Below are 15,416 nucleotides of genomic sequence, written 5' to 3'. Positions count from 1 at the left end.
CAGCACTATTTGTAATAGCCAGGACCTGGAAACAACCTAGATGCCCATCAACGGAAGAATGGATGAAAAAATGTGGTACATATACACAATGGAGTACTACTCATCAGAGAAAAGCAATGAAAGCATGAAATTTGCTGGCAAATGGATGGAACTAGGAAAAAATTATCCTGAGTGAGGTAACCTAAACCCAGAAAGACAGTTATGGTATGTACTCACTCATAGGTGGATTCTAGATATAAAATAAAGAACAATCAGACCACAACCCATAGAACCATAGAGGCTATATATATAGCATGGAGGTCCCTAGGACGACTGTGGCATATAATAAATTTCAGTTTTATTCAATTATTGAAAAAAAATAGCCAAATGAATGGAAACACATGAACTATGAACCAAAGGCTGAGGGGCCCCCAGCTGGATCAGGCCCTCTGAATAGGTGAGACAGTTGATTGGCTTGATCAGTTTGGGAGGCAACTAGGCAGTGGGACCAAGTCCGGTGCTCATTGCATGAGTTGGCTGTTTGAAACCTGGAACTTATGCAGGGACACTTGGCTCAGTCTGGGAGGAAGGGACTGGACCTCCCTGGACTGAGTCTACCAGGTTGATTGCAGTCCTCAGGGGAGGACTTGTCCTGGAGGAGGTGGGAATGGAGGATGGGCTGGGGGTAAGGGGAGGGGGTTGGAGGGGGAAGAATAGGGGAACACATGGCTGATATGTAGAACTGAATGGTATTGTAAAATTATATATATATATATATATATATATATATATATATGTATTAAAAATGTTTCAATAATGGGGATGTATACATTGAAATATTAAAGAAATATGAGGATGGGTCTGGTGAGAGAAGACTTTGATATACAGCATTTGGGGTGCACAGTACAGCAAAAGGTAAAACCCAATGTTAAGTGTAGGCTTTCAGAATTATAACTCTAACAGCAGAGTTAGAAAGACAAGATTGGGTTACTGAGGGTGAATATGATATATATGAAATTGTTTTGAAACCCATTGTGTTGTATAACATGATTACATATTAGTAACATACACTAATAAAGAGTGAGCCTCTTGTTGATCTGCAATTGTGAGATACTCAACATGGTTACAGCTTCAAGTACATCAAGAACTTATAGCCAGTCAGGTTATAGAGGTCTGCAGGAGTGAAATGAAATAGAGACCCATGAACAAAGCAAAAGAGTTTGATTTCTGTTGAGTAGGTTGCAAGGACCTTAGCCTTTGTAAGTAAAGGAAAGCCACTTTCAGAATCATATTACAATAATGAAGCATGGTCCCAAAGTTAGAGACCTCTGTCTTCACATTCCAGCTCTTGTTTCACTGCATCTATCGGTCTTTACTGGAGAAAGGACTGTGGTCTTCCTCAGAACTTTCTTTGAGAACTCATGGATGAACATATTTCATCTCAGCTTAACATTCCCTGACATCCATGTATAAACTGGGATCTGTGGAAAATTCCTTGGGAATCTGGGAATCGGGAATGGTCAATTTTTGTTTGAAGGTCATCTGATCAAATTTTAAGTATGTCACCTCCTGCACTTCTTCTCTTTCAGGATTCTAGAAAGAGGTAAACGTTAACTGATATTGTGTACACATAATCTTGCAGAGAATAAAGGTATATTAGACTGTGTGGAAGAGAGAAGACTCAGGAGGACCTACCTGTCTGTTCAGTGTTGCTCTCACTTCAGAGCCTTGATCCATGATGGCTGCATTTTAGAAGACAGAATTAATCAAACCCATGTAATAAAGTACTTCTGTACTCTCATTTCAAATGCAAGGTACTAGTGAGAGATATTGTGAAACCCAAGGTTGCTCACCCACTGCAAATTAGAACTAGATTTTCTACAATGTTGCACCCTAGAAATTCTTTCTTCAGCATATACTCTCTGCCCTCCTCCCTCCCTCCCTCCATCCTTCCGTTCCTCCTTCTCTCCCTGCCTCCCAATTTCTCCTCTCTCTCTCTCTCTCTCTCTCTCTCTCTCTCTCTCTCTCTCACACACACACACACACACACACACACAATCACTCTTGTTAAACCTTCTCCTTGATATTAGTGCATTCTTTGAATGCAAAGATGCAGAAGATGCTTTGAGGAATTATTCAGTGTCTAAAAACTGTGGAGAAGAGCAGGGGCTGTTTTTTCTGGGATTTTCTCTAGAAAGCTCTGTCTTAGTTTCCCTGTCTTGGTCAAAGTATTTTCTTATAAATTAAGAAAACATACCTCTACTTCTCTGGTCTTGTTTTCTCACAGGAGTCAGATGACTTTCACTGTCTTGTTCCTGAGACTTACTTTTTTTGGCAGAGCAACAAGAATAAATGAGGATGATGAAGAAGACAAGGATCATAGTCACTGACAGTCCAATCAGCATATGCAGGTTCCTGCGGTTATCTGGAGGAAGATGTGAACCCAATAAGAGGTATATCTCAGTATCCTCATTTTGACAGATTGCATAGTATTTATTGATTAATAGGTAACTGATAAAATATTGCTTTAGGACAAGAGTCTTGATGGAGAACCCACTAGTAATATCCTACTCAATGGAAACAATATCAAATGGACTTCTAATGAATTATTATTATACCCAGATATGATTATATTTCTCAACTCTCAACAGAGGAATCTATATTTGTGGTAGAAGGTGATTAATACAGATACCCACAACTGGGGAAGCTGTGGAAATAAAGAGACTGTAGAATTATGGCACTAAATGAGATGTTTACATCTCAAATCGGTCTCCAAATGTTTAGCATCATTGTGAAAGATATGGAAGAAGATATTGTAAAGAGGCTGTAGTTAAATATAGAAAGCTGTCTTCTGTACACTGAGGGCAGGTGAAAAATGAACTTCACAGGAGGTTGAGATAGCATGCCCAAGAATGGTGCAAGTTCAAGCATGACCAAATGTCATCATGGAGAGTGGAGGTGGATATGAGGTCCCATCCCTAGTCAAGTGACTATAGGCTATCGGTGACTGTTGGGAGAATGAGTGTCAGTTTCAGGAGAGTTTCTACTAGTAAATTGACTATGCTCCAGCAGAGGTCCACATATCCAGGAATATATTGGTGTTATGCAAGTGGCAGAAAACCACAGGACCCTAGGTTCAAATCATGTGTTCAGTAGCTCAATCTGAGATTGATATCAGTGCTCATTAGATCTGCTTTGCTTCTGTAATACCTTGAACTAAACATTTCATTCTCTTGTAGAGAAAAAGTGAAGTCAAGTCTAATCTGTCAGAAGTAGTATTTTTATATAAAATCTTCCCTTTTGCTCACTTGTTTCCTTCTTCAGGCCCCATCACCTCCTCTCCAGGAGGAACAGAGTTAGAACGAGCACTTCATTGATCCTGAAAAGGGAGTAAAATTTACTCTTCTTTTCTCTCACCAAGGTCTCAGGTACAGAAATTAGAGATGTATAGTCATTAAATTTCCCAAACTGCTCCTAAACAACTTCTAATGTTGAAGAGTTCAAGAATCAGAGAGGGGAGATGATGATGATAAGACAGAGTAAGGAAGGAGCTGAGACAAAATAATCCAAAGAGCTTTGGGTCTCTAAGTTTTCACAATAGAGAAGAGGAATCAATTACTCACTGGTTGTGAAGTATGCTTCTGTGCAAGAAGTGCAGTTTCTTGTTGAGTTAACTAAAGAAGGGGACAGAAGAGGGAGAAAGTTCATCAGAGGCTGTCTGCCTTCCCCTTAAGGAAAGTTTTTTAAATTTGGACAATGACCACCACCCACTCCACCTCTTAGTCCTGAGCCTGTAGAGTTATAGAATGATATTTAGTGGTTTGCTTCTAGGTGTTGACTCTCTCATCTGATTTCAAGATTTGATGATTCATAGAAATGCTGTGGGAAGATATATGTGAGCAAGAGGTCAGGAGGGCTGCTCCATCTCTGCTCTGCCCAAACTGATATGAACCTCATCCCTAATGAGTCATCTGTAATGGCCAGACCAATTTATATATCTGCCTCTCTATATAGATATCCCAGTGTGGATGCAAAGTCATATAAGGAGTTTTGGGGAGACTCCCTGTCTATTACTTTGTATTCTGTTTTCAAGTCCCAAATTCCATGTTTTTTTGTTTTTTACAAAAGGTTTTCAGTTGAAATATAATTCTTTCCCTTTCCCATCCCTTTCCTCTCTCCAGTCCCTCCCAGAAACCCTTTTGCCAAGCTTTCTCATATCCTCACACCTCTCTTAAATCTATAGCCTCTTTTTCATTGACAATTATTGTTACATATATGATGGCTAAAGCTATGCATATTCACACATATATGTACACATGTCATATATATATGTATATATGTATACATGTACATATATACACATCAAATATGTATACACATATATAAATGTAACACACACAAATATACGTTTAATCCCACACACGTGACATTAGGACTCACAACAGTCCTTTGTAGCTCCCAATGCTACTTTCTCTCTATCATCTATTGGAGGATTCTGAGACATGGCTTCAGTATTTCATCAGTCACAAGATATGAGGTATATATGAAGTTCTCTTACCTGTGACAAGAATGTACAAGGGGTCACTTGGGGTTGACCACAGATGGGAAGAGTTCCTGAAAGAGCCATAGCATCTATAGTTCCCTGCCTGGACCACAGGACCCAGATGGAAGCTGTCCTGGAATGTTCCATTGTGGCTCTTCACTGAAGGTAGCCCATGGTCCTTGGGTACCCCTTCCCTGGACAGATGGAACATGTCAAACTGAAGGTCAGAGAAACAGGTCAAGGTCATGTTTTCTCCTGACATCACCACAGGTTCCATCAGGGCTGACAGAGAAGGTTTCTTGTATAAACCTGAGAGAAAAGAGGCAGAGATAGTTAGTTACCAGTGTTCATTCACTCCTCAGTGTTCCTTCTGCCTGCTTCTATTTCTCTCTTTTCTTACCTAACCTCCTCTCTATGTCTCCATTTCTCCTCTCCCCTCTTTCTCTCATTCTCTCTATTTTTATGTTACCATCTTTAGTCTATGACCTCACTCTGGACTCAAATATTTTATGCCAATTTTTGCTCAGTGACATTTTCTGCCTATTTTGGCATTGGTTCATTCCATCTGTCTTTTAAAGTTTGTTTTTATGAGCATAATTAATTTTATCTAGCAATAACCTTCATAATGAAATATTCATATGCATGCATAATATATTTTTATGCTTGTTTTGAAAATATTTCTTAATTTTTGAAATTGAAGTATATCATTTAATGTATTTATATCATTTAATAATTTTAAAAATTGTTGTTACATATATTTATAGATGAATACTATTAACAATATTAATGTTATTATTCTTTCTTGCCCCTCAACTTCCACTAATCACACTCAATTTTCTAATTGGTCTTCTCTATACTTTCACTTTTTTCCAGTTGTTTTACAAGTAAGTGAGTTCAATTAGAGTTACTCATAATTTTGTTTTAATTAGCAGACCAAGTAACAGCCTTCATTATATTATCCTCATTCAGCTCCTTTTGTTCATTTTCTTTCCTCTTCCACCCCTTGTACAGCATTGCTGATATCTTTACTCCTCTCAATTCATCCTCCATGTCATATGTCTTTCATTTCTTTCCCATCCCTCTCTATTAAATTTTTCTTCCTTGGTCACTTGCTAATTTCATGACCTATAACTTTGCTATCCTATGTATATTAAAAATTTAGAATCTAATGTCATTCTATTTTTCATTCTTGTATCAGTTTACATATCTATGTTAATTAATCTCTCTTTTCAAAATACATAATACTTCATGAAATTCTATATTTCTCTTGAACAATGACCATGGTGATCTTTCCTCTCTTGTTCCTTTTAGTGTGTTTACTGCTCAAGTGTGATTTGCCATCTGCTTCCTAATCACTTAGTTCAGAATTTGTTTTTCGCTTCTGCCTTTATGTCTTCCTCCAAGAGAGCCAGACATATCATGTGTCTGACAAGCTCTTTCTTGAAATATTTAATATCTACTATAATTTTTCCATCTCTACTATCAAAGTTTCCATGTAGGCTTCTGTCTTTTTTTGTAGATTTTTCTCTTAGCACACATTCCATGTTTACTAATTTTCAGCCCCTCCTGGTTCCACCTGTGTGAAGGCTCAAAGACTCATTAAGTACCAGCCCAATTAAGTATTTGGACTCAGGTCAGACACATGATCTGTCTTGCTCTTTTGGTAGAATTCTTATAGATGTAGAAGTCAGTAATTTTCTGAATGTCAGTAGAGAGACTTCATTCTCTCTGGTTCATATTATGCTCACCTAATTGTCATTTTCTGTTTATATCTACTTTGCACCTCCCTGTATCTGTGCTTTATGTTATAACCAAGGGTCTGTTCTTCTGTATTTCTTTTCATTGTCTATGCCAGTAAAACAATTAACAAGGTTGCCTTTATGTAAATTATTTACACTCCTTTTTTTCTGGTGATATCCCATAGTTTTTAGTGTATAGAATATGTTTCTGTATCACAAAGAGAATGATGAGCAGGTGACATGCTCTTACCTGTGATCTTTATGTCAATGGGGCCACTGGATTCAGACCACTCATATGGAGAGTGATTGAAGGAACCATAGCATGTGTATGTCCCAGCATCATCAGGTGTCACAGGACCTATTGAGAAGTTGGCTTGGGAACCTCCATGATAATGTCCTGCAGAAAGCTCAAAAGAGTCTTTGATTGTTCCATTTTTATGGGAAGTCAAAATGAAGGTGTCAAACATAATCTCTGATCGACACTCCAGTGTCACCTTCTCTCCTAAATTCACAAGGGAAGGTTGTAAGGCCAAGAGGAAAGGCTTCCTGTAGACTCCTAAGAATAAAAAAATTGTATGAATGTGATAAAAATCTCTGTCTTTGAAGACACGTGGTTCCCCCTCAATTGGTCTGTTCTCCCTGTCAATACTCCAGTGAACTTGTTTTTGTCTAATTCCACTCTAGACACAGCCTCCTCCATCTTTGTTTCCTTTTCCCACTAAATTGATTTTAGGATTAGCACAATATCTTCCCACTGGCTTGTAATGAGAATGTGTCTATTGAATCCTACTTCCATAGGCACTATTGTCTTTTGCTAAGACTGGAAAATGCAGGAAACATGGCAAGCTTCACACCAGGCTGCTTTATGTGTCTTTTTATGCAACTTTTGATTATGTATAATCCTTGGCAGGATAAAGGAATTAGTACTGAACATAGTTATGAGGGAAAGACTTCTAGAGCTCACTGTGGTTCAAACCTCTATAAGGCATTCCTGATCCAGAATCATGAACATTTTTTCCTCCAACACATTGATGAATTAGCATCCTGATTTTTACTGCACTCAGAGCATCCCTTTCTTGAGACTCAATTTGCTCTTGACTTGAGTTCCTATATAATTTTCCAGTTGCTAACATAACAAATTACAACAAATTTCATTCTTAAAAGAATACAGGTATTGTGGAGATCAGAATTCTGAAAAGCTCAAATGGCATAAATCAGGTTTCTACAGGGATAGTAACTACTGAAATCCCTAGAACTGTCCATTATTTTTTACATTCTAGGTTCTAGGGCCTCATGCATTCCTTGGCACTTGGACCCTTCATCCATGTTTAGAGTTAGTGACAGGGTGTCTCCCTCATCATGATTTCTTTGGCCCACAACTGAATTTTTCCTTACTTTGTTACATCAACCCTTGTAGTTCTACAGACATGAAATAATTTAGGATATTCTTGCATCCTGATATCAATTGTTAAAAATCTGTGTTCCATCCTCCAGCTCAATTTTCCTTGACTTATTTAACACACAGGGTGCCTTAGGGACTAGAAAAAAATGCATGACCTTGTACATCTTATTATGCCCAGAACATTATATATTTCTCTGTGTTGAATATTCCTTTATAAGTCCAAACCTCTTACTAACACTTTTTCTGAAAAATACAGGGTTGGGAGATTTGGGGAAATGAAAGGAACTCAAAACATCATCTCTAACCTGAAATTATGATCTTCACAGGGTCACTTATTTCTGAAATTTTAATAGGGTAATGAAAATTCAAACCATAGCATCTGTATGTCCCTGCATGTTCTGATGTCACACGATTCAAGACAAATTTCTTCTGGAATGGTCTTCCCTGGTTCTGAGGGATATGATTACCATGGTCTTTGTACAACTTGAAGTTGTAATAGTCACTATGAGTGTCACATCGAAGTTCCACACGCTGTCCCAAAGGAACAATATGGCTTGGCCAGGCAGAGAGTGAAGGCTTGTCATGACTTCCTGCAGAGGGATGCACAGAGAAAATATTTAATGATGCTCCTTCATCCCTGAGAGCTGAGTCTCCAATTTTCTCTTCTTTGGGGTCCTTTGTATAACACTTTTCTCTGAACTGATACAGCCCTTGTTCAATGTAAGAGGCTGAGATGTTCAGGAGATTCAGAAAGTAAACAAACTTTCTCTGTCATGGAAAGGTGAAACATTCAAGAGTCATCAGTGGCCCTTCCCAGCTCTATAGAAAGAGTGAGACACTGGACCACCTGGACTCTGAGTGCTAATGTTTATGCCCTATTGGGCTGCCCGTAAGTTGTGCACTGAGCTCCAGGGTTTTGGCTTCATGATAATCACTCATATTCGGGTGTGCTTTAAGTAAGGGTTGCGTCACCCTTGCTTCGTTGAGTAACCTCTAATCCATACTGCTATCAGTAGCAGAGTAAACCCATGGATTCTCATGGTTATGCTTTGGTGCAATCACTCTTTGGTCTGCCACGGATTTCTTTCATGAGGTGAGTAGAATTGTAAGTATTGTACACATAGGGTCATTTTGAAGTGATGAGTGTGAAAACTGTGGTTTTTTGAATAGTTATGTTTTCCATAGATGCATCTGTTTCAATGTACAGCACATAGGGGATGTCAGTAATAGTAGGTATGTCCTCATTGGAGTAGGTGTGGCCTTGGTGGAGGAAGTATGTCACTGTGGAGGCACACTGTGTAGTCTCTTATGCTCAAGCTATTAAAGCTATTAACAGTATGAAGCACAGTGTCAGTCTGCTGACAGTGGATCAAAATGAAAAAAATCTCCACTCCTTCTCGAGCATCATCATCATGACTGCCTGCACACTGCTAGGTTTTCTACCATGATTTTAGTGGACTAAAACTCTAAACTGTACATCTGCCCCAATCAGATATCTCCCTTTATTAGAATTTCCATGGTCATGGTGACTCTTCAAACAGCAATAGAAACCATAAGACAAAGATTGTAGGTGTTATCTAATATAATATATATATATATGTATATATATATATATATATATATATATATATATATATGATATGTCTTTCATGTTAAGATATTCTAGCTGAGAATTTTGAGTTTGGAATCATGAAGTAAATTCATCATGAAAATATTATAATTTAAAAAGAAATTACACCAGAAGTATAACAGGAAAGATCAATGAGATTGAGATGATAGATCAATATTGATGCCTCTAAGGAAGTAGAAAATGGCAGCTCTTGATTCTCCAACTCTAGAAATGTAACAATATTCAGATTATAAGTATATCATGAATATTCCAAAACTCATGAATGATGGAAAGATAGCCCCCAGGACCACAGAATTGAGAAGATCTCTAACAATGATGAGGAATGAGTCTTTTGAACTACTTTGCCCCTTAAGTACTTAAGTACTTTGTAAACATTTTTATTCACAGAGGTTATAGAGGCTCATTTTTCTACACTAGTGTGATAAGCTAGAGGCTAATATATAGTTTCTCCATCATTTCAAGTCTCATTTTATGTGAAATATTGGGAGTCTAGTATAGCAAAGCAACTTATTTATTTGTATTTCTGGTGGATTTGGACTCATTTGGACTACATGGTTGAGGAGTTCATATTATTAGTGCACAGGCACCCAAGTGTAAGAGCATAACAATTAAAATCAGAGACGTAAAACATTACAGAGAACAATGGTGAGACTCAAGAAGAAAACACAAAATTAGGAGACCTATAAACTCCATGATGAATAATTCTAGAGTGTCTTTAATTACAGAAGTATAAGAAACCACCAACAAAACCTGGGCAGAATCTGCTGCTCATGGACATGCCAGAATGGTCTGAAGAACATGAGAAGGCCACCATCAGTAATAAGAACAGAGAGGCTGCCCTCCAGCATGTGTAACTCTCCAACTCAATAGGTTCAGTTTCCCACCACTCAATATTCTGCTTCCCTTCTTGACCTACCATCCAGCAAAGCTTTCAATCACCATATATGGGAAAAGCAACATATTCCAAGATAAAGTGAAATTTTAACAATATCTGTCTCTACATCCAGCCCTACAGAAATACTAGAAAGACATTTTCATGCCAATAACACTAACTACACCCATGTAAAAAGAGGATATAAACAATTTCAAACTCACACACACACACACACACACACACACACACACACACACCACACACACACCACACACACACACACACACACACACACACACACTCACACACACACACAGAGAGAAAGATATATATATTGAGAGAGAGAGAGAGAGAGAGAGAGAGAGAGAGAGAGAGAGAGAGAGAGAGAGAGAGAGACTACCCCTATCACCACCAAAATAACAGGAATTAACAATCATTGGTCATTAATATTTTTCAATATCAATGGACACAATTCCTCCATGAAAAGATCCAGAGTAGCAGAATAGTGTGAAAACAGGACCCATCCTTCCGTTGCATACAAGAAACACCCCTAATATCGAAGGTAAACATCACCTCATTATCTCAGAATAAAGCACTGGTCAAAGCATTTCTAAGCAAATGGATATAAGAAGCAGGCTGTGTCATCCATTCTATTATAAAACAATATAGATTTCTGTGGTGATTTGAAAGGCAATGGCCTGAAAGGGAGTGGGCTATTAGGAGGGGTGGCCTTGTTGGGGTTGCTGTGGTCTTGTTGGAGGAAAGTAAACAGAGAAACACTGGACCTAACAGACATGGTGTCCCAAATGAACATAATAGCTATCCACATCACATATCACCCAAATACTTAAGAATAAACCCTCTTCTCAGTACCTCATGAATTTTTTTTCAAAAATTAACCACATACTCTTTCACAGAACAAGTTTCTACAGATATAAGAAAATTGAAATAACCCCTGTATTATATCAGACCACTACATATTGAAGCTGGAATTCTAGGAAACAGAAACAAAAGAAAGCCTACAAACTCATAGAAAGTTAAGAACGCTATACTGAATGAAACCTGGGACAAGACCAAAGTAAGAAAGAAATGAAAAACATTACACAGTTCAATGAAAATGAATGCACAACATACCCAATCCTATGGGACATAATGAGAACAGTGCTAAGAGAAAAGTTCATAACTTTAAGTGCCTACATATATAAATTAAAGAGATCTCATATTAGCAACTTATCAGCACACCTGAAAGATCTAGAACAAAAAAAATAGCAAACACATCCAAGACATCAGGAAATCTAACTGAGGGCTGAAATCAACAACAGAGAAACCAAGAAAATAATTCAAAGAATCAATAAAATGAAGAGTTCATTCTTTGAGATAATCAACAGAATGGACACTACTTTGCTGTGGGATGTTCTTTAAGCTGTGAATATGTGTTGCTCCTATTGTTTGATAAATAAATGCTGTTTGGCCAGTAGCCAGACAGGCAGAACAAGCAGAGAAGGATAATTCTGGGAAGAAGAAGGTTGAGTCAGGAGATGACGGCCTGAATTCCAGGAAGCAGCATGTAATGGCACACAGGTAAAGCCACAGAGCACATGGCAACAAAAAGATTCACGGATATGGGCTGAGTTTAAGTGATCATTTTAAAAGCGGCTGTGGGTTTCGTGGGGCTGGGCTGGGAAAACCTTTCAGCTACACCACCTCATCCAAACTAACTAAAAGGCAGGCAGAGAATATACAAATTATCAAAATTAGAAATGAAATGTTGGACATAACAACAGACATCTAAGATAACAAAGACATCACTAGGGCACACATTAAGAACCTGTAATCCACAACACTGAAAAATCTAAAAGAAATGAATAATTTTCTCATTATTTACCACTTTCCAAAGTAAAATCAAGGTCAGATAAACAATATAAACAGCCCTATGTCCCCTAAGGAAACAGAAGTTCTTCATTAAAGTTTCCCAAAGAAAAAAGTACAGTCAGTAGATTCTAGGCCAGTCTTTCTCATGAACATTAATGCAAAATATTCCATTAAATACTAGCAAACTGTATCCAAGAACACATTAAAAAGATCATCCACAGTGATCAAGTAGGCTCCATCACAGAGATGTATGGGTGTTTTAACATATGAAAATCTGTTAATGTAATCTACCATATACTTCTGAAAAAATTCCACATAATTTTCTTATTAAATGCTAAAAAAGCCTTTGAGATTAATCTAAAAATTCTTCATGATAAAAGGACATTAGGGATACAAGGAACATATGTAAATATAGCAAAACAATATACAGAAGGCCTTTAGTCAACATCAAATTAAAAGGAGAGAAACTCAAAGCATTTCCATTAAAATCAGGAAAACCACAAGGTTGTCCAATTTCTCTGTATGTATGCAATTTGGTTTCAAATCTACAGAGAAACTCTGTCTTAAAAAAAGAGGTTAAAAGCCAGGCGGTAGTGGCGCACGCCTTTAATCCCAGCACTCGGGAGGCAGAGGCAGGCGAATCTCTGTGAGTTCGAGGCCAGCCTGGGCTACCAAGTGAGTTCCAGGAAAGGCGCAAAGCTACACAGAGAAACCCTGTCTCGAAAAACCAAAAAAAAAAAAAAAAAAAAAAAAAAAAGAGGTTAGAGAGGTTGATTGATAAAAAGACAGAAATATACAACGGAAAAAAAAGCATCTTTAACAAATGGTCTAACTGGATGTCTACATGCAGAAGAATGATAATGGATGGATAACTATCACTCTTAAAATTGAAAGTCTAAGTGGATCAAAGACATCAACATCAAACCAGAAATATCAACAGATGGGGGGCAGATGCAGCGATCCACACCCAAACATTAGGCAGGGCTCTAGGAAGCCCAAATAATAAGAGAAAGGAAGGTAGGAGCCAAAGAGGTAAAGGCATCACCAGCGCTTGAGTCAGTGATTCAAGTAGGATGGGCTCCTGGCCTGCAGTTACAGAGACTGAAGAGTCCATCAGGGAACTTGTATAGCTACTGTGCATATGTGTTATGTATGTGTAGCTTAGTGTTTGTTCTTGGACTCCTAGAATAGGGAGTTCGTGCTATCTGTAATTTTTATACCTACATTTGGGACCCTGTTCCATCTACTGGGTTTCCTTGTCCAGTGTTCATACAAGCATATGTGCTAGGCTTAGTGATACTTTTTTGTTGTTTTTTCTTTTCAAGACAGGGTTTCTCTGTGTATCTTTGGAACTTTCCTGGAACTCACTCTGTAGCCCAGGCTGGCCTCGAATTTACAGAGATATGCCTGCCACTTTCTCCCAAATACTGGGATTAAAGGCGTGCACCACCGCCACCTGGATTAGTCTTAATTTTAGTGCTTTTATCTGTTGATGTCCTAGGGAGCTTTGCTCTTTTCTGAAGGGAAATGAAGGAGGGTTAGATCTGGAGAAGATGAGGGTGTGTGTGTGTGTCTGTGTGTGTGTGTATGTTTGTTTGTGTGCTGGAGAAATGGAAGTAGGAGAAACTGTGGTAGGCTTATAAAATATGAGAGAAGAATAAAAAGAAGAATAAAAAATCACTGTCAATTATTAAGAGAATAAAACACATATAAAGCTTTAGAGCTATCAGCTACTGATAAAAGAGAAAATGTGCCATTTGTTTTTCTGGGTCTGGGTTACCTTGGTCAGTGTGACATTTCTTAATTTATCTATGTCAATGCTAATTCCATTGATATTTACCTTTGAACAGTATTCCACAGTGTACATGTGTTAAAATTTTATTATCCATTCGTCAGCTGAAGGACATTCAGGTTTTTTCCTAGTCTTGGCTATTGAAAATACAGCAGCAAAGAACATGACTGAACAAGCATTTATGCCATAGGATGTCAAGTTCTTTGGATACATTCCAAGGGGTGGAAATGATGTACATAGAACTGTTATGTATGAAATTCTCCATATACTAAATTTATAATGAAAAACATCTTTTATAAAAAAGATGCAATCTAACTATGAAAAAAAGAAACTCTGGGTAGAAAATGTTTTGAAATTTTGAAATGAATCACCAACAGCATAAACATTTGTAAACCACTCCCACAGACAAAAAAATCATCCACTGAATTGGAAAAACATATGCACCCACTTGATGTCTAAGTGGGCAAAGGCTCTTTCTGGTAAGTTTTACTCTCCAAAAGCCACTGCCAGGATGCACATGGTTAAAAGAGAAATTTGATTCCAGCAGGTTTTTCTCTAACTACACTCTTGTGTCATGGTGCATGTACACACACACACACACACACACACACACACACACACACTCACATTCACCAAAGAAATGTAAAAATTTAAAAGTTAAGAGAACATTCCAACAGTTTACTTGATTATAATATAGGAGTCTGAGTGAGCTTAGATTATGCATTACATGATCTCACATGTAAATACAAAACCTGAATGAAAATACAAAGAAAATAAATTGAAACCATCCAAATTCCAAATTGTAAGTCATAAAAATTCAAGAAAGGGTAAAGGAACATTGAGTTTTCCTTGGGAGGATGGAGGTGGAATGTAGCATGAGGTTTGGGAGCACAATGAATATTATTAAACATATTATTTGAAATTCACAAAGAAATTGTATAATATTTACAAAAACACAGAAAAACAAAGCTTAGAAAAAAGGAGAGAAACACTTATTTAGAAAAGTTACTGTACAACACTCTTGAGACAGAAGAAAACTGAAAATGTTCAGACAAAAGATTGTGAAATGACATGAAACAAATTCAAATACAATCATCAAGATCACCGAGCATATAATTGTCATAAGAGATCCTGACATCAGATTGACAAAAGAGGAAAAGAACATGGGTGACTTCCAGTACAGCTAATGTCAGACTTGTGAGCGAATACCTACAGGACACAGGAGACCAGGATGACCAGCTCAGTGGAAAAAGGAAAAACTCTGCCTATAAATGTCAACAGCACTCTCCTTCAGAGATGAAGTATATAAAAATTATATCAGAAAACTTGTAGCAGACAGAGTTTTTCACAGTAAGCTCAGGTAAATCTGTGGAATCCCTCATGCTGAAATGAAGGCTTGTCATATGTTTCCAGGTGTTTTATTTGCACCACTTGAGAGGCAGAGGTGAATATCTGAGTTCATGGGTAGCCTGGTCTACCAAGTAAATTCTAGGATAGTCGTGGCAACAAAGAAAAACCCTGTGTTGAGAAACCAGAAATTAAAAATTTATCCAATATGTGTTGATTCCTGACTCAGCGAAGAGCT

General features: G+C 37.7%; 1 protein-coding gene across 1 annotated transcript in view; it reads right to left on the bottom strand.

Moving 5' to 3' along the window:
- Positions 1 to 4,502: 4,502 nt before the first annotated feature.
- Positions 4,503 to 15,416, bottom strand: part of LOC102915767 (putative killer cell immunoglobulin-like receptor like protein KIR3DP1) — a 45,185-nt gene continuing 34,271 nt past the window's right edge. Inside the window, exons 5-7 of the mRNA XM_076564014.1 lie at positions 8,131 to 8,253; positions 6,512 to 6,817; positions 4,503 to 4,831 (exon numbers count right to left, since the gene is read on the bottom strand). Coding sequence (XP_076420129.1) covers positions 4,503 to 4,831; positions 6,512 to 6,817; positions 8,131 to 8,253 — 758 coding nt within the window. The remainder of the gene's footprint in view (positions 4,832 to 6,511; positions 6,818 to 8,130; positions 8,254 to 15,416) is intronic.

This window comes from Peromyscus maniculatus, chromosome 1 (genome assembly GCF_049852395.1).
Source record: "Peromyscus maniculatus bairdii isolate BWxNUB_F1_BW_parent chromosome 1, HU_Pman_BW_mat_3.1, whole genome shotgun sequence".
Classification (NCBI taxonomy): Eukaryota; Metazoa; Chordata; class Mammalia; order Rodentia; family Cricetidae; genus Peromyscus; species Peromyscus maniculatus.
Note: the sequence above shows the minus strand (reverse complement) of the source record. Positions and strands in the feature narration are given on the sequence as shown.